Source organism: Giraffa tippelskirchi, chromosome 14 (assembly GCF_054371585.1).
Source record: "Giraffa tippelskirchi isolate mGirTip1 chromosome 14, T2T-mGirTip1v1.2.pri, whole genome shotgun sequence".
Lineage (NCBI taxonomy): Eukaryota > Metazoa > Chordata > Mammalia > Artiodactyla > Giraffidae > Giraffa > Giraffa tippelskirchi.
This window is the reverse complement of record NC_137288.1, coordinates 38001026-38021024: the sequence shown is the minus strand read 5'-3', so window position 1 is coordinate 38021024 and position 19999 is coordinate 38001026. Positions and strand designations below refer to the sequence as shown.

The 19999-nt window shown below is 35.1% G+C and overlaps 1 protein-coding gene across 3 annotated transcripts in view; it reads left to right on the top strand.

Moving 5' to 3' along the window:
• RNF138 (ring finger protein 138) overlaps positions 1–17289 on the top strand; it is a 43948-nt gene extending 26659 nt beyond the window's left edge. For 2 of the 3 annotated variants that reach the window (XM_081562597.1, XM_081562595.1), the window contains 4 exons: positions 5481–5537; positions 9184–9295; positions 13357–13464; positions 15037–17289. In XM_081562597.1, coding sequence (XP_081418723.1) covers positions 5481–5537; positions 9184–9295; positions 13357–13464; positions 15037–15105 — 346 coding nt within the window. In that variant the 3' untranslated portion in view covers positions 15106–17289. The remainder of the gene's footprint in view (positions 1–5480; positions 5538–9183; positions 9296–13356; positions 13465–15036) is intronic. The other variant, XM_081562596.1, reaches the window with a different exon arrangement.
• Positions 17290–19999: the final 2710 nt, after the last annotated feature.

The following is a 19999-nucleotide window of genomic DNA, read 5'->3' as shown; positions in this document are numbered from 1 at the left end:
AACCACTATCCTCTTTTTTGGGTTATTCATTCTTTTGTTTTCTTTATGGTATTACCACCTATGCATGTATCTGTAAACAATGAGATGTTGAATTTTTAAAAACTCAACAGCAAGCACACACAATTGTGTAAAGAAAGGCAGTATTGGCAGTATTATAGAAAGGCTCCCAGGAGATGATATGTTAAGCAAAGTCTTTAAGATTTGATTTTAGTAGCATTTCATTTCACATGTTGCTAATTTTCAGTAATTTAACCACTCTTAAGCACTCATACTATAATAAAGCTACTTCTCAACTCCTTAGTTAAAACTGTTCTGGTAAAGGTTTTAAATAATTTTTTGATTACTTGTTTTTTAGGTTACTAGTCTTCTCATTTTATTTGGCTCAGTGTCATTGGATGAAATTGGTTACTCCTATTTTGTGATTTTTTTTTAATCCCCTTAAGTTCATTCCTTCTGTTTTTTTTTTTAAGTTGTACTTCTGCTGTTTTGGAATTAACTCAACAATTTTTTATTAACTCAGTAGATTATTCTTAAGTGCAGGGATTGTCTTTGTTTTGTTGAACAATCATGTCTGTCTCTTAGCAAAGTATATGATTTGGGCAGTCATGGCTTGTTAAATAACTCAGTTTTCTTCTCATGAGACATGCCTTCTTCCCTCTTACTCCCCAGATCCAGCTGGTCATAGGTAACAGCAGTATTCCTTATCTGTATTCTTCTACCCTGTTGTCACTTCTCCATCAAATCTCCATCATCTCTCACTTGAACTGTTGGAGTATTCTTTTAGTTGGTAGTCCTCCTTTAGTCTGTCCTGCATGCTATTGTAAAAGTGTATTTCAGAAGTGTAGCACTGACCTTTTTCTCTTTGTTTTTGTACCTTCCCTCTATACCTTGTCAATGACTTCCCATGGCCCCATAGCAGTGTTTCTCATCCTGAATTCCATGGACCAGTAACAGCTCTGGGAACTACCTAAACTGCCATTTTGTGTGTATGTACTGTGTGTGCATTTTTCTGGAGAGAGAATATCAAAATTCTTAAGGGGTTCCATGATCTAATTCAGCAGCTAGCTTAATAAGACAAAATCCCTTATTCTAAATCCTTTTCTTATCTGCACTCACCTTTCTTTTTTAGCCTTTGTCTTTCTTGGTTACTCATTACTGTATTATATGCCTTAGCTATGTTGAATTATTCCCACCATATCCTTTCCATTCTTGAGAAACAGAATAACTTAGTTGATAAACATGAAGTCTTGAAGCCAGACTGCCTGGGTACCAGGCTCTTTACTAATTGTATGAGTTTGGCAAGAAAGTGTACCTCAGTTTTCTCATTTGTTTGAAAGAGAAAGGAGTAGTGATGATACTATTAAACACCTTATTGAATTGGGAGTCAATAAATAGGTTAATACAAGTAAAACAATGAATGTTAAGCTTTTTTTTTCTTTATTGTTTTCTGTTTTGGTCACACCATGCAACTTGTGGAATCTTAGTTCCTTGACCAGGGATTGAACCTGCAGTCTCAGCAGTGAAAGTCCCAGAGTCCTAACCACTAGTTGTGAAAGTTGCTCAGTCATGTTCGACTCTTTGCGATCCCATGGACTTAGTCCGTGGAATTCTCCAGGCCAGAATACTGGAGTGGGTATCCTTTCCCTTCCCCAGGGGATCTTCCCAACCCAGGAATGGAACCTAGGTCTCCTACATTGCAGACAGATTCTTTACCAGCTGAGCCACCAGGGAAGCCCCCTAACCACTAGACCTCCAGGAAATTCCCTAAATGTTAGTTTTTAATTATCATCATCATCATAATCATCATCATTCCCTCACCTCCACACTTTCACCACCATTCTAACCCATACACTTTGCCAGCTAGTGGACTTTTTCTTCTCTTAGAAAACTTAGACCAAGTGTTAATCACTCTGAAGTCTTTCTTGTTTACTTGTCTGTCTTTTTTTATCTAGTATTAATAGAATGGGCTTCCTAGTCTTATTCATGATGTTTATATCCTGTGCATTTGTTTTGGATATATAATGTGAGGTAGGAAAAGTTTTCCCCAGGTGATAACCATTTGTCCTAATACCATTCATTGAGGAGTCCATTCTTTCCCACTGATTTATGATACCATTTTGGTCCTATACATCTCTATTCTGTTGTGTTGCTTCATTTCTTCCTCAAGAACCATGTTACATTAATTATTGTGGCTTTAACAATAGGTTTTAATATCAGATCTGCTAGGGAAAGTTCTCCTTCTTGTTGTACGTATTAAATTGTTTCTCTTATTTTTAGTTCTTTGGTATTCCACATGAATTTTAGGATCAGACTTTTGAGCTTCCCAAAAATTCCTGTAGAGATTTTAATTGGCAGCATTGTTTGAATTTACTGAAATCATATATTAATTTGGAGAGAATTGGCATCATATGATACTTATTTTTCCCACAGTTTCCCAACTATTTGTCTCTCCATTAAAAAAATGCACTAAAAGAAGTCCATTTAGAGCACACATTGAATATGTTCTAGTATATCCTTTCCTGGCTTCCCAGGTGGTGCTAGTGGTAAAGAACCTGCCTACCAATGCAGGAGACTCAAGAGATGTGGGTTCAATCCCTGTGTTGGGAATATCCCCTGGAGAAGGAAATGCCAGCCCACTCCAGTATTCTCTCCTGGAGAATCCCATGGACAGAGGAGCTTGGTGCGCTGCAGTCCTTGAGGGGTGGCAAAGAGTCAGACACGACTGAGTGCACACACACACACACAGACACACACACACACACACATCTTTTCCTAGTAGTAGTGACAGTGAAAGTGTTAGTTGCTAGGAAAGCCTTTAGTTTTTGTTGCTGTACAAATAGATCTTTTTTTTCTTGTTTTGTAATCTAAATGGTTATTACTAGTGAGTAAGAATATTAAGGATTTTTATGTAATTTTGTGTTTAGAAACCTTGGTGACTAGTTCTAATAGTTCTAAATAATTTTCCTATGTATTCTTTTGGATTTATTACATAGAAACTTATTTGGTTTGTCAGTGCAATTTTGTTTCTTACTGCTTTATTTCATACTTGATTTATTGCATTAAATAGGATCTCTATCAGTATTAAATAACAGGTACCTTTTAAAAATTCTTGATTTAGTGGGAATGTGTCTAAAATTTTATTATTAAGTATAGTTGTTTACTACAGTTTTTTAGAATAGATATTCTTCATCTGTTCTGTGATTCTGTCATCCTGAATTTTAAGATTTCTCCATTGACTAGTTCTTACTCAAATTAGAATCTTTTATGCGGTTATAAAAGTGTATATATCTGGCTCCATTCCCAGATAGTCTGCTATCTAAAGTTTAGGCATTTGTATTTTTAAAAGCATTGTGGGTGATCAGAGGGTTTTTTGTTTTTGTTTCCATTTATGGAGGTTGAATTTTATTGAATGGTTTTTCTGTATCAGATAAAATGATTGTTTTTTAAAAATTGATAATATGGTTGCCAATAATAGATATTCTATTGTTGAGCTCATTCATACGTTTCTAGAATATATGAGTAGGCTACCAGTAGTAGTGTAGGCATGATACAGGATAGTCAGGAAGGGCTAGAATGATGATGATAACTAACTAATAATGGAAAGTAGAGAAGTGTAAGAGGAGGTGGAGGGGAAAAGCATTTTAAAAGGGCATTAACTTTGATATTAAAATGCTTTAAATTGGAAGTTTTATGATTGTGTATCCTACCAGTGAAAAAAATTGGGAATATACTCCCAGTATATGTGTGTTTACTTTAAAATTAAGCATGTATTTTATAGTACTGATTGATACTTTATTTTATAAAACATGCAAATAGTTAAGATAAAAAAGTTACTTTAAAGAGAAGTTTGCACAGCAGAAACCAACACAAAATTTTTAAGCAATTTTCTACCAATTAAAAAATAAGATTGCTTTATTTAATGGTATAAAATATTTTCATTCTTAAAGTTTTAATACTGTTTTTATTGAAAATAATATTGCTGACTGATTTCTAAAATTTCTTAAAATCTTGATTTAATACAGTGACAGTAATTTTTTGTCAATAATAATTATTGATACTTGGTCTTGATGACTATCATGGCTGAAAAAGATACCTACAACACACAAAATAATAGATCCAAATGGAAGAAATATGTCATAGGTTGAGATTTGTATATTTTTCAGTCCCGTTTAATAAATATCAGAAGAGTTTTTGTTGAAATTTTTATCTTCGATGTTATCGTTGTTCTTACAAACCATGTGGAAGTTTTTATAATGTTTTATAAGGGCATGTTCAAAACCAAATGGTTATATTTATTTGGAAGATTTGAAAACAGTTTAAAAATCTGTTACCAAGTATAGATATGAGACTTTAAAAAAACAAGTGACATACTGTTTTTTGGTAAAGTCATAACATCCTTTTAATGAATGTAATCTCTATAGTTTAAATTTATTTTAAAAGCAGTTTTTAGTTTCCAACTTTACCTGCAGAAACAGATTAATAACTGCTAAAAAGATACAAAATAATGGTTAATAGTCTTCTATCTGAGTATGAAATCAGGGAAGCTTCCTTGCAGAGAATATGTGTGGAGACACAACACCAATATTTTCCCAGAAGGGAAATGATTGTCATTGGAGAACATCTGTTAGGTAGATGATAAAGTATTGCTTGTCATTCTGTTAAAAGAAAAATGAATAATCAGTTTTCTAAGCTTTACAACTCTTTAACTCTGGTACTGATATGTAAGCAAAGCTCTTGTGTGGTATAGTTTTTTGGTCCACTGCCTATCTCACTTTAATGTTTCTGCTGTTGAAAGGTCTTGCTTTTATAAAATTGACTACATTGATGAAATTCTGTAATGCATAGGTGACAATCCCCATATCATGCCCACCATTCTCAGGATTTCTCTAATACTGCAAGTGACACACGACACTGGCATGGGGTCCAAGTGAGGACATCAAGTTATTCTGTATGTTAAATGTCAGAAAGCCTAGTTCCTTTTTGGAAAATATGAACATAGTGAACATTCAAATATTTTCTTAACCTACTCCATTTTGGATGCTGCAACCTTAAGCTATGTCCTAGTTACAGGCCAGAAAGTTCACAGATTCTTGATCCTGCCCCAGCATTCAAAAACTTACTAGTCCAGGTAGAGGTAGAGAGTCTTTTAATTTGAAAGTCTAAAGGACCTGGGGAAATATTCATGCTGTGGATTTAAGATAATTCTGCAGAATTCTGTATTCTCTATACTTTTGTAACTATGTCTAAGTTAAGTTTTAGAGGATATGATAAGGACATCATAAGCAGTCTTCTTACCAGAATTTATTTAAAAATAATTAATGCCTTAATTATATCTTAGTTCAGAACTATTTGAAGTTCAGGCTTTTCAAACAAATTCAGACTAGTTGTCTTCATTAGCAGGTAATGATCTATATCATGCTTTATTACTTAAGGTATTAACTTCTCTTCCCTCCCCCACCCCCCTGCCAATGATTCTTCAGTAACAGGAGTGAAACATCTGCATCTGATAACACAGAAACTTACCAAGAGAATACAAGGTAAGCTTTGGAAATTTCTATTACTTTAGTAAATAATACCTATCACTTTGTAATGATGGATTTTTTTTTTTTTGATTTATTTATTTTTTATTTTTATTTTAATTTTTTTAAAAAATTTATTTATTTTAATTGGAGGCTAATTACTTTACAATATTGTGGTGATTTTTGCCATACATTCATGTGAATCAGCCATGGGTGTACATGTGTCCCCCATCCTGAACCCCGTCTCCCACCTCCCTCCTCATTCCATCCCTCAGGGTCATCCCAGTGCACCAGCCCTGAGCACCCTGTCTCATGCATCAAACCTGGACTGACGGTCTATTTCACATATGATAATATACATGTTTCAATGCTATTCTCTCAAATCATCCCACCCTCGCCTTCTCCCACAGAGTCCAAAAAGGTGCTCTTTACATCTGTGTCTCTTGCTGTCTCGCATATAGGGTCATCGTTACCATCTTTCTAAATTCCATATGTATATGTTAATACACTGTATTGATGTTTTTCTTCCTGACTTACTTTGTTCTGTATAGTAGGCTCCAGTTTCATCCACCTCATTAGAACTGATTCAAATGCATTCTTTTTAATAGCTGAGTATATTCCATTGTGTATATGTACCACAGCTTTCTTATCCATTTGTCTTGAAAGCATTTCCCCTAAAGTCAGGAACAAGACAAGGATGCCCACTCTCACCACTACCATTCAACACAGTTTTGGAAGTTTTAGCCACAGCAATCAGAGAAGAAAAATAAAAGGAATCCAGATTGGAAAAGAAGTAAAACTCTCACTGTTTGCAGATGACATGATCTTCTACTTAGAAAACCCTAAAGACTCCACCAGAAAATTACTAGAGCTAATCAATGAATATAGTAAAGTTGCAGGATATAAAATTAACACACAGAAATCCCTTGCATTCCTATACACTAACAATGAGAAAACAGAGAAATTAAGGAAACAATTCCATTCTCCATTGCAATGAAAAGAATAAAATACTTAGGAATAAATCGACCTAAGGAAACAAAAGACCTATATATAGAAAACTATAAAACACTGATGAAGGAAATCAAAGATGACACAAATAGATGGAGAAATATACCATGTTCATGGATTGGAAGAATCAATATAGTGAAAATGAGTATACTACCCAAAGCAATCTATAGATTCAATGCAATCCCTATCAAGCTACCAACGATATTTTTCAGAGAACTGGAACAAATAATTTCACAATTTGTATGGAAATAAAAAAAAACCTTGAATAGCCAAAGCAATCTTGAGAAAGAAGAATGGAACTGGAGGAATCAACCTGCCTAACTTCAGACTATACTACAAAGCTACAGCCATCAAGTGATGGGACCAGATGCCATGATCTTAGTTTTCTGAATGTTGAGCTTTAAGTGAACTTTTTCACTCTCCTCTTTCACTTTCATCAAGAAGCTTTTTAGTTCCTCTTCACTTTCTGCCATAAGGGTGGTGTCACTTCATGGGAAATAGATGGGGAAACAGTGGAAACAGTGTCAGACTTTATTTTTTGGGGCTCCAGTATCACTGCAGATGGTGATTGCAGCCATGAAATTAAAAGACGCATACTCCTTGGAAAGAAAGTTATGACCAACCTAGATAGCATTTTTTTAAAAATAAATTTATTTATTTTAGTTGGGGGCTAATTACTTTACAATATTGTAGTAGTTTTTGCCATACATTGACATGAATCAGCCATGGGTTTACATTTGTTCCCCTTCCTGGACCCCCCTCCCACCTCCCTCCCCATCCCATCCCTCCTAGATAGCATATTAAAAAGCAGAGACATTACTTTGCCAGCAAAGGTCCGTCTAGTCAAAGGCTATGGTTTTTCCAGTAGTCATGTATGGATGTGAAAGTTGGACTGTGAAGAAAGCTGAGTGCCGAGGAATTGATGCTTTTGAACTGTGGAGTTGGAGAAGACTCTTGAGAGTCCCTTGGACTGCAAGGAGATCCAACCAGTCCATCCTAAAGGACATCAGTCCTGGGTGTTCATTGGAAAGACTGATGTTGAAGCTGAAACTCCAATACTTTGGCCACCTCATGCGACGAGTTGACTCATTGGAAAAGATCTTGATGCTGGGAAGGATTGGGGGCAGGAGGAGAAGGGGAGGAAAGAGGATGAGATGGCTGGATGGCATCACCGACTCGATGGACATGAGTTTGGGTAGACTCCGGGAGTTGGTGATGGACAGGGAGGCCTGGTGTGCTGTGATTCATGGAGTCGCAAAGAGTCGGACACAACTAAGCAACTGAACTGAACAGCCATCAAGACAGTATGGTACTACCACAAAGACAGAAATATAGATCAGTGGAACAAAATAGAAAGCCCAGAGATAATTCCGCACATGTATGGACACCTTATCTTTGACAAAGGAGGCAAGAATATACAATGGAGAAAAGACAGTTTCTTTAATAAGTGGTGCTGGGAAAACTGGTCAACCACTTGTACAAGAATGAAACTAGAATAACACCATACACAAAAATAAACTCAAAATGGATTAAAGATCTAAATGTAAGGCCAGAAACCATAAAACTCCTAGAGGAAAACATAGGCAAAACACTGTCTGACATAAACCATAGCAGGATCCTCTATGACCCACCTCCCAGAGTAATGGAAATAAAAACAAAAATAAACGGGACCTAATTAAACTTAAAAGCTTTTGCACAACGAAGGAAACTATAAGCAAGGTGAAAAGACAGCCTTCAGAATGGGAGAAAATAATAGCAAATGAAGCAACGGACAAAGAATTAATCTCAAAAATATACAAGCAACTCCTGCAGCTCAATTCCAGAAAAATGAATGACCCAACCAAAAAATGGGCCAAAGAACTAAACAGACATTTCTCCAATGATGAATTTTTAAATTAAAATTTTTAAATTCAATTAAGTCGTCAGACATAGTGCTGGACGTTAGCAGTTTAGAAAGGAATCGGTTGCTTTACGGATCACGTTAAATCTGAAGTGGTTGGCTTCTGTGTGTCGCTGTGGCCAGGTTTCTTCCATGCATGATTTATGCAGAGTTGTCAATACTGAACTGTCCCTTGCTGAAATTGAGGTACTAAAAACCAGTGATGTATGATCCTCAAAATATTTTGAAATGTTGATCATTCTGATAATTGGTATTTTCATTTTTCTGTGAATTTTGTGTGTATATTCTTAGAAACTAGGATAAATTAAAGTTATATACCATATTTATGGAAGTCTTTTAAAAATTTTAATTTCCTAGATATGGTGTTTCCATACTGGGATACCATGGGATATTTTAAATTTTCAAGGGATATACAGTGATACCTATTGGTTACATTAATGACTGAATTAAGTTGTTCAAAAATACTTAATAAATGGGACAGCTGGGTTTGTTTTTCTTTTTGTTAAGGCCTATTTTAGAGGCACCATGAAAAAGTTTCCTAGACAGTAAGAGAAGTGTAAACTGAAATTGTTTGGGAATATCTCTTGTAGATTATTTATTGAAAACATAGTTTTCAAAAAATGAGAGAATCTTTGATTAGTTTAATAATTGTAACTTTTAAAGAAAGAAAAACAGCAATTGATCAAAAAATAGGAGTGTATCATTCTTATATTACAATTTCAAATTCAGTATGCTTCATTTAAAATTGTTTTATAGTTCTTCTGGGCATCCTACCTTTAAGTGTCCCTTGTGTCAAGAATCAAATTTTACCAGACAGCGTTTACTGGATCATTGTAACAGTAATCACCTATTTCAGATAGTTCCTGTGGTGAGTATGTCTGTTTACGACAGTCTTCTGTTTAAGGTATGCTATTCTGTTTATTTCCCTTCATGTGTACAAGGGACAGTGGTTAATTTAAATTTGGATGGGGAATTATCAGTAAGGTATATTTTGTCATCAGAAGACTGATAACTATGAAGCAAAATGAGATACATAAAATTCTAGTAACTAGGAACTTCCCTGGCAGTCCAGTGGTTAAGACTCACCTTCCAGTGCAAGGGGTAGGGGTTCGATCCCTGGTCCAGGATCTCTGAGAATCCCACATACCTTGTGGCCAAGAAACCAAAACATAAAACAGAAGCACACTGTAGTAAATTCAGTAAAGACTTTAAAAAATCGTTCACATAAAAAAAGAAAAATTCTTAAAAAAAAATCCCAGTAACTAACTTATAAGAAGAGAGAGGCTTATTGTGAGGGTAAAGTAGAGAAGAGCTTGGAAAAGAGCAAAGTAAGGAAAGGTGAACTGAGGACTCATTACCGAGGGGTAGCTTTGCAAATTGTATCTTTGCAGAATGGTGGCGCTAGTGGTAAAGAACCCACCTGCCGGTGCAGGAGACATGTTTGATCCCTTGGTCAGGAAGATCCCCTGGAGAAGGAGATGGCAACCCACTCCGGTATTCTTGCCTAGAGAATCCCATGGTCAGAGGAGCCTGGTGGGGTACAGTCCATAGGGTCGCAGTCAGACATGACTGAAGTGACTTAGCACATAAGCACACACAGAATGTAGTACATGAGTGCATTAAGCAAGGAAGGAAAAGAATCATACTTTCTTTTTGATGCATTCATATCTTTTTGATGCCCTTTTGAGGATGTATGGGAAGTGGTGGGACCTTTCTGATGATGGAATGAGGTAGAGGGGAGTGCAGGATTCCACCATTGTGTTCATGGGTCTCCAACTCCAACATGAGTTTCAGTTTCAGCTGTGGATGGAACAGGAGAAACTGAGCTGGAAGAACTACTTCCCATTTTGATACGTAAATATTTTCGTTAGAAGGAAAATATAGATAAAATAAGGATTGTGGATACATCTAAGCAATTTTAGTGACTATACTAGAAAAAAGTTGTGGAAGAGTATGCCTCAGTATGCCCTCGAAGTCCCATGTGTTGTCATGGAGATACCCCATCTACTTTCCTCATTAGGAGAGGGTGCAAAAAGACATCTCTAGGGAAATATCACATATTTAAGAGATTTCATTTCATTTGTTTTATATTGCATTAGTGATTTTTTTGTTGCTGCATTATATTCAGTATAGCACAAACTTTGTCTATAGTCCGGTTACTAAAGTTCTGTTTTGTTTCATTTCTGTCTACTTCATTCACTTTTTAAGATGTACTTCAAACCTTTAGGGGCTTCCCCTGTGGCTCAGTTGGTAAAAGAATCCACCTGCAACGTGGGAGACCTGGGTTCGATCCTTGAGTTGGGAGGATCTCCTGGAGAAGGGAAAGGCTACCCACTCCAGTACTCTGGCGTGGAGAATTCCATGAACTGTATCGACCATGAGGTTGCAAAGAGTCAGGCACAACTAAGCAACGTTCACTTTCACTTTCAAACCTTAAGGATACAATTTAAAGCTTCCTTTCCTTTCATCTTATAAATGATGTTGAACTAATAATAATTATTATATCACAGTTTTTGTGTGGCTCTAATGAGATTACATTCTGTTGTTCAGTCACTAAGTTATGTCCGACTCTTTGCCTTGTACTGCAGCATGCCAGCCTTCCCTGTCCTTCATTATCTCCTGGAGTTTGCTCATCCTTTTGAGTCGGCGATGCTGTCTAACCATCTCATCCTTTGCAGCCCCTTTCTCCTTTTCCCTTCATTCTTTCCCAGCATCAAGGTCTTTTCCAATGAGTTGGCTCTTTGCATCAGGTGGCCAAGTATTGGAGCTTCAGCTTCAGCTTCAGCATCAGTCCTTCCAAAGAATATTCAGGATTGATTTCCTTTAGGATTGACTGGTTTGATCTCCTTGAAGTGCAAGGAACTCTCAAGAGTCTTCTCCCATACCACAGTTCAAAAGCATCAATTCTTCGGTGCTCAGCCTTCTTTATGGCCCAACAGATGTGAGAACATCTGTACACGACTGTTGGAAAAACCATAGCTTTGACTATAGAGACCTTTGTTGGCAAAGTGATGTCTCTGCTTTTTAATACGGTTTGTCATAGCTTTTCTTCCAAGGAGCAAGAGTCTTTTAATTTTATGGCTACAGTCACCATCTGCAGTGATTTTGGAGCCCAAGAAAATAAAACCTCCCACTGTTTGCATTTTTTCCATTTGTTTGCCGTCAAGTTTTGGGACTGGATACCATAATCTTAGTTTTTTGAATGTTGAGTTTTAAGCCAGCTTTTTTACTCTTTCACCTTTATCAAGAAGAGGCTCTTTAGTTCTTCACTTTCTGCCATTAGAGTGGTATCATCTGCTTATCTGAGGTTGCTGATATGTCTCCTGGCAGTCTTGATTCTAGCTTGTGATTCATCAAGCTTGGCATTTTGCATGATGTACTCTGCATAGAAATTAAATAAGCAGGGTGACAATATACAGCCTTGACATATACTCCTTTCTCAATTTTGAACCAGTACATTGTTCCATGTCTGGTTCTAATTTTTGCTTCTTGACCTGCATATAGGTTTCTCAGGAGGCAGGTAAGGTGGTCTGGTATTCCCATCTTCTTAAGAATTTCCCAGTTTGTTGTGATCCACAAAGTCAAAGGCTTAGTGTAATCAATGAAGCAGAAGTAGATACTTTTCTGGAATTCTCTTGCTTTTTCTGTGATCCAGCAGATGTTGACAATTTGATCTCTGGTTCCTCTGCCTTTTCTAATTCAGCTTGAACATCTGCAAGTTCTCGGTTCATATGCTGATAAAGCCTAGCTTGAAGGATTTTGAGCATTACCTTGCTAGCATGTCAGATGAGCACAGTAGTACAGTAGTTTGAGCATTCTTTGGCATTGCCCTTCTTTGGGACTGGAATGAAAACTGACCTTTTCCAGTCCTGTGACTATTGCTGAGTTTTCCAAATTTGCTAGCATATTAAATGCAGTGCTTTTTAACAGCATCATCTTTTAGGATTTGAAATAGCTCAGCTGGAGTTCTGTCACCTCCACTAGCTTTGTTCATAGTAATTCTTCCTAAGGCCCACTTGACTTCACACTCCAGGATGTCTGGCTTTAGGTGAATGACCATTCCATAATGGTTATCCAGATCATTAAGGTCTCTTTTGTACAGTTCTGAGTATTCTTGCCACCTCTTCTTAATCTCTTCTGCTTCTGTTAGGCCCTTGCCTTTTCTGTCCTTTATTGTGCCCATCTTTGTATGAAATGTTCCCTTGGTATCTCTGATTTTCTTGAAGAGATCTCTAGTCTTTCCCATTCTGTTGTTTCCCTCTGTTTCTTTGCATTGTTCACCTAAGAAAGCTTTCTTATGTCTCTTTGCTGTTTCTTGGAACTCTGCATTCAGTTGGTATATCTTTCCGTTTCTCCATTGCCTTTCACTTCTCTCCTTTTCTCAGCTGTTTGTAAGGCCTCCTTAGATAGCTATTTTGCCTTTTTGCATTTCTTAAACCACAGTCACAGAAAGCTAACCAAAATGATCACATGGATCACAGCCTTGTGTAACTCAGTGAAATTATGAGCCATGCAGTGCAGGGCCATCCAAGACAGATGGGTCATGGTAGTGAGTTCTGACAAAATGTGGTCCCTGATGGGAATGGCAAACTACTTCAGTGTTCTTGCTTTGAGAGTCCCTTGAACAGAGATTACATACTGGTTAACGATAATTGTCATTACAGTTGGTTAAGGCTGGATGTGGTGTTTTTGTTAAAAAGTAGAATAATTGGATTTAAGTAATAGAATATATAATATCTCTCTGTTTATTGTGTTGCGTCAGATTAGTATAATTTAAGGCAATTTGGTCTAGAAATAATCTAGTCATGAAATTTGGCCCTTAGAAATGCTTTGTGTAAAATTTTTTGGTAACGTGTTGTTTTAATACTTTCAATAATAATGTTTAGTTATTTTCATTATTTTTTATTTGAAATATTCTGTTTCTTATAGACGTGTCCTATTTGTGTGTCTCTTCCTTGGGGAGATCCTAGCCAGGTTACTAGAAATTTTGTTAGTCATCTAAATCAAAGACATCAGTTTGATTATGGAGAATTTGTGGTAAGTGAATTTTTCAATATTAAGAAAATACTTTCTAAATATTGAAGTCACATTAACCTTTCAGTCTGCATGAGTTTTGAGGTGAAATACTGTATCATGTTGGATGTAGAGCAAGTTCTGTTGATTTTATAATAACATAGATGAACTTTGGTTTGTATAAGTGGTGAATTTATTGTCCACCTCTTATACTCGAGAGATTATTAATAGAGGATGAGCAAACTCCTGGATTAACAAGATGCTGATTTATATGAAAATTATCTAGATTTAAGAAAAATTATACCTGCTAGAAAAGTAAAGTTGGTATGACAGAGGATGTATTTCTTGTGTAGTATAAGTAGCTTGTTAAACTCATAATTATATCTACATGTGAGAGACATTCTTTTTAAAAATGTGGAGCTTATTTATTAAGTAATGAAAGTGAGAGTGTTAGTCACTCAGTTGTGTCCAACTCTTTGCAACCCCATGGACTGTAGCCCACCAGACTCCTCTGTCCATGGAATTGTCCAGGCAAGAATACTGAAGTGGGTCCCTTCTCTAGGGGATCTTCCTGACCCAGGGTAAAGCCAGGCTGAATAGTAGATTCTGGCCTTAGTTCATTGCTTTAACAGAGTACATGAGGGAAGTTATATAAAAATGGATCTCCAGAGCAAAGCATGAATTTAATTTTTATTTCCCAAATGTGTCTTGATAGTTAAAAAAAAAAAATTAAACGACTTTTATTTTATTAATTATGAATTTGCATTTTATTCATCTTCAGTGAATTAAAAGTCTCATTAAGATTCAACCTGACAAAAAATGGTTCATACTTGTTTTTCTGTTTAGGTGAGCACAGGCATGGGCAATTCTGAGATAGGCGGGAACAGAATTTACATTTCCTCTGCCCCTCCAGTGTTGAAATTATATCATTCTTGATATATATTTTCATTTTGTGTAATTTGTGCTTTTTAGTGATACTGTATTAAAAGTAGTCAAATATATGTAGAATTCAGGTGTAGTCTGATAATTTTAGCATTTTTAAGGTGTAATTATAGATTATTCTGAATTCTCAATGTAAGAAAGGTTACTGCATCTGGAGAATTATGTTTGGAAAAACAAAAATATATTTTGTGAACCACTTTTGATCGGATTGTCAGATTGTTTTACCTTGCCACAGAAGAACATTTAATTTTAATTATTCAAGATGGTAAAAGAGGAGGCCTATTTTAAAGCAAATCCATGGACCATAATTGAAAGGAAATAGAGATTTTTAAGTTAAGAAGTAATAGTATAATCAGATTGAGGGGACTTTAGTTGTTATCTTTATATTATGATTAAGATGCTGTTAATTCAAGTTAGCATCAGGCATTGTAACTCTCAAATTTCATTCTCTGCTGATCCTCTCTTTTGTTTATCAGTTATTTATAAATAGTTATAACTGAATTTTTAAATTTTAGTTCTTATATTTTAAGTTTATGTTGTAACATAAACGGTTTCAAGTATATATAATGGGTATCAAGATGTGTAATGTATTGGGCAAAATACTGAGTAATTGAGTATGTTTTTCCTACTGACATGTTAATGTTACATTTTTAGAATCTTCAGCTAGATGAGGAAACCCAGTATCAAACTGCTGTTGAAGAATCTTTTCATGTAAACATCTGAAGGCTGTAGTCACCTCTGCATCTTTGTACCTGCAAGTGCCATCTTTTAAGGAGAAAACTACATGAAGTCATCATTTCAATAACTTGATGTGTATATTAATAAAAGTAATTCAGTCTATTGTTTTAGTTTTTTAATTGAAAAATAAAGGTGGGCCATGTAAAAACTTAATTCTTTTGTTAAGTTAAAAGATAAAGCTTAGGACATTATCTTTATAAACATTAAAAGGATTATATTTCATTAATGGTGAAAAGAGCATTCCTATTGTACTTATCTTTTTTGCATTACATATTTTTGAATTTTTCCTTGCTTTTGAAATTTGGTGCAGTTCCTCCCGTTGACATTATTGTACATAGGTAACACAGTACCAAATTCTGAAGGATGTGATTGATATAAACCTAACAAAACTGAGCCAGTTATTTGAGTTGGAAATGGAGACTTGAAGTGCTAAATGAAACAATCCAAAGGAAACTTTTTTAAATACAGATTCTAGCTGAAGAATTCAACTGTAAGAAAATTGTATTTATATAATGTTTAGTATTTTTGAAGACTAGTGAGATTTCTTTAATAATTTTAACTCTTTAAAAAGCAAAAGCTCATTGTATAGATATTTCCTTTTTGCTGTTAGAAGGAAATATCAAGAGAAAAAATTGATTTCTTTGGTGGACAGTTGGTAATGTCAAATCTTGTTTGTTTGGCTGACTAATTTGTAAGCCTAAAGTACAGTAAGCTGAATTACAGCTCTTTGGCCTCAGAATTTTCAATAACAGAATTGCTGGTTAGCTATGATGAAACTTTTATTAGAAACTTGCAGTTGGTGATATTACATTCTCTCTATATATTTAAATGAGAGATTTGACTTCATCTCAATTTAGAAATTTGTTCAAAGCTAAAGATGTGTATGTATATATACATGCACTTTTGTATGTGTATATACACATGTAAGCATGCAGTTTGTCTGGTTATATGCAGAATTTCTATTAAGATTTTTAAAAGGGACAAGTAATATGGGGGTAATGTGTTTATCTGAGTTGATTAAAATTTTGTATGTTAACCAAATTTTTAAAGTAACTGTCAAATGCTAAGTTGTCTACTTGGCTACTATGACACCTTAAAAATTGAGTTTACATACCTACACAATTATATGTTTATATGGTGCTCATTTGTTATCTTAAAGATAATGTGGGACTATAGTAGTGAGATGGATCCTACCAGCCACTCTGTTTCACTACATTTTAGTCAAAATTGAGTTCCTTCTTAGTATTCATTAATGAAAGTCGTAAAATAACTTGTACTAGAAGGCCCAAATCACAAAATAAAGCTGAAGAGTGGATTAGCTGACATTCCATACTAATATAATTGTTTATGCTTTCTTTAAAATAAATAACATAAAATCTCAGAAGTAGTTTGCTGCTAATATATACATATGTTGTATAAAAAGGTATATTTTGGTTTTGTTAAAACCCTTGTTGACTTTTCTACAGTGAATGTTTTTTTAACTTGATTTAATAAAAATGTTAATTTTGGAAATGGAGTTTTGTAAAAACCTTTTTCAGTCAAACAGTAATGACTTTATTTATGGGTAGTAATAGCAATCACCAAAAAAGCCATACATCTTAACATACGCCTTGTTTCTGTCATCCTAAAGAGTGATGTTTACTATGTGCTTGAACGTTTCTCTGCGGTTACATGAGTGTAATTATAAGAATAGCTGTTTAATGAACTCTTTTTTTAAAAGACTTTTGACCATAGATTTTTCCAGTTTAAAGCAATAACTTTAGTACTTTCTTTCAGAATTTAGTACTTCCAGTATGTCAAGCAAAACCATTCTGAAATTTGAGAACTTCTTTAAAGGAAAATTGTAGAGATAGTCTTGATGAAATTGTGTTTTGAAGTTTGTGGATTAGTTAAATATCACTTTATTGTCTTGTGTGTCTTTCATAAAAGTTTTTTCATAAGGAAAATGCCAACTTTTACTTGCTGTTATCTGGGAACTCCTCAGTATGGAAATATTTGTTGAAAACCTCCCATCCTTTGATCAGTGGTTTAGGAATAGGGAGGTAACTGTTTATACTTTACACCTAAATTTCACAGTACCAGTTAACAGGCCTCAAAGTTCATGTTGTTAAGCAGAGTCTTATTTGAGATGTATTGCTTTATTTTTCAATTAAACATGGTTTTCTCCTACTTGTGTGTCTAATTAAAATTTTGTCTAGAGGCAAACATGATAACATTTAACTCTCATAACTCACCCTGGAAGACATATAGGAGATAACCCATTATTTTACATTTAAATACATGGATAGGAGAAAGCTACCACATGCTGATACTGTATGTTGGGAGTAACTTTACAAACCTATTTTATCTTTATTTCAAATGTTAATCAACTTATAAAGCTATTTTATTAAGTGTTCACACAGCAGGATTTTCAAGCCCTGCAATTTAATAGCAACCAGGCAGAAAGCTAGTTAACTGGTTAACAGACATTTTTAAGTGGAAAAGTTACCGTTAAATAAGGTATCAGGGTTATAAGAATGTATTGCCAAACACAATGTCATATACCTGTTGCATGCTTAGTATTACAGTCTTCAGTGAATCATAACTTGATAGGAACTCCTTAGGGCTGCTACTCAAAGAATAAACCCTCGCTGGAGGTGGTGATATTTGTAGAAAAGGTGTGGCCCAGAATACATGTGAATACATATAGTATAAAACTTCTAATAGAAATATGAATTAAAAACTCATTCTGTGATACCACTTAGTATGCGATGTAATTTTCTAATTAGGCAGTGCAGTTCTGAAAAAGATGGGAAATAGAAATGAGTTTTATCAAGAGATTAAAAGAGGATACAGAGAATCCCATAAGTCCTCTTATTTGAGTGCCAACTCGCCACTAATATCACAAATTGTTTTGCCTGTTTTTATACTCATAGGTGGAAGCACTCAGTAAAGATTATATCTGGCTACTTTTGTTCATTATTGTTTTGAAATTTCTAGATCAGTTTTTAGTCTACAGCTGCCTACAATAACTTGTCTTTTGTCCAGAACAAAAAAGTTACTTCTAAAGCTACTTTTAAATATTTGTGTGTGAAAATTAAGTGAATTACAAGTGGTTCTTTTTTCATGTATGTTGACTCCTAGTGGTTCCACGTCTAGATAAAACCTGAAAACTGACTGGTCTTCCTTTTGTAATAACTGGAAAAACAGGTGAAGAGTGTAACCAAATGGTTTTCCACTGAAACCAGGTAAGAACCTGACCTTTATCATACTGTTTTCAAGGGCATTTTGTAGGAACAAGATTTTAATAAATATGTCAGGAATATATTTTCTGGCAGTAGTGAAGCCTAGCTTCTTGAACTAGATAGCCGGTTTTGATGGTTCTGCAAGCTGATACACTTCCTGTGGTTTGGAACAAATTGTGTAGTCTCTCACCTATGGACTGTGGAGATTAAGAGTTAATATGCAGAGTTCTTGAAATAGAGCCTGTTGTCTTTACTATTACTGTGTATTCAGTACAAATTTAACAGTTACGTTGACATCTGGCAGGTCTCTTCAATTTCTATAAAATTTTGTTTAGAAAATCTGGATTTTTTTGTGTGTTTTTTTTACAATTTTTTAAAGATTTTTTTTTTTTTATTGAAGGATAATTGCTTTACAGAATTTTGTTGTTTTCTGTCAAACCTCAACATGAATCAGCCATAGGTATACATATATCCCCTCCCTTTTGAGCTTCCCTCCCATCTCCCTCCCCATCTTACCCCTCTAGGTCGATACAGAGCCCCTGTTTGAGTTTCCTCAGCCATATAGAAATTCCTGTTGGCTATCTATTTTACACATGGTAATGTAAGTTTCCATGTTACTCTTTCCATACATCTCACCCTCTCCTCCCCTCTCCCCATGTTCACAAGTCTATTCTCTATGTCTGTTTCTCCATTGCTGCCCTGTAAGCAAATTCTTCAGTACTGTTTTTCTAAATTCCGTATATATGCGTTAGAATACGATATTTATCTTTCTCTTTCTGACTTACTTCACTCTGTGTAATAGGTTCTAGGTTCACCCACCTCATTAGAACTGACTCCAAGACATTCCTTTTTATGGCTGAGTAATATCCCATTGTGTGTATGTACCACAACTTCTTTATCCATTTATCTGTTGATGGACATCTAGGTTGCTTCCATGTTCTAGCTATTATAAATAGTGCTGCAGTGAACAATGGGATACATGTGTCTTTTTCAATTTTGGTTTCCTCAGGGTATATGCCTAGGAGTGGGATTGCTGGGTCATATGGTGGTTTTATTCCTAGTTTTTTAGGGAATCTCCATACCATTTTCTATAGTGGCTGTATCAGTTTACATTCTCAGCAACAGTGCAAGAGTGTTCCCTTTTCTCCACACCCTCTCCAGCACTTATTCTTTGTAGACTTTTTGATGATGACCATTCTGACCAGTGTGAGGTGGTGTCTCATTGTAGTTTTGATTTGCATTTCTCTAATAATGAGCAATGTTGAGCATCTTTTCATGTGTTTTTTAACCATCTGTATGTTTTCTTTGGAGAAATGTCTGTTTAGGTCTTTTTCCCACTTTTTGATTGGGTTGTTTGTTTTTCTGGTATTGAGTTGTATGAGCTGCTTATATATTTTGGAAATTAATCCTTTGTCAGTTGTTTTATTTGCTGTTATTTTCTCCCATTCTGAGGGTTGATCTTTGTCTCCAAGAAGTACAAATAATCCAGAAAAAGAAATTTTAAATAAAAAATATCTTTAAAAATAATCTTTATAAAGAATAATCAGCTGATTGTCATCCTGTTGAGAAGAAAAAAGTAACAATATTTGTAGTATTAGCAGATGACTTGAATAGCTTTTATATGATTGCCTAGGTTATTCGGTTGTCTCTTTAAG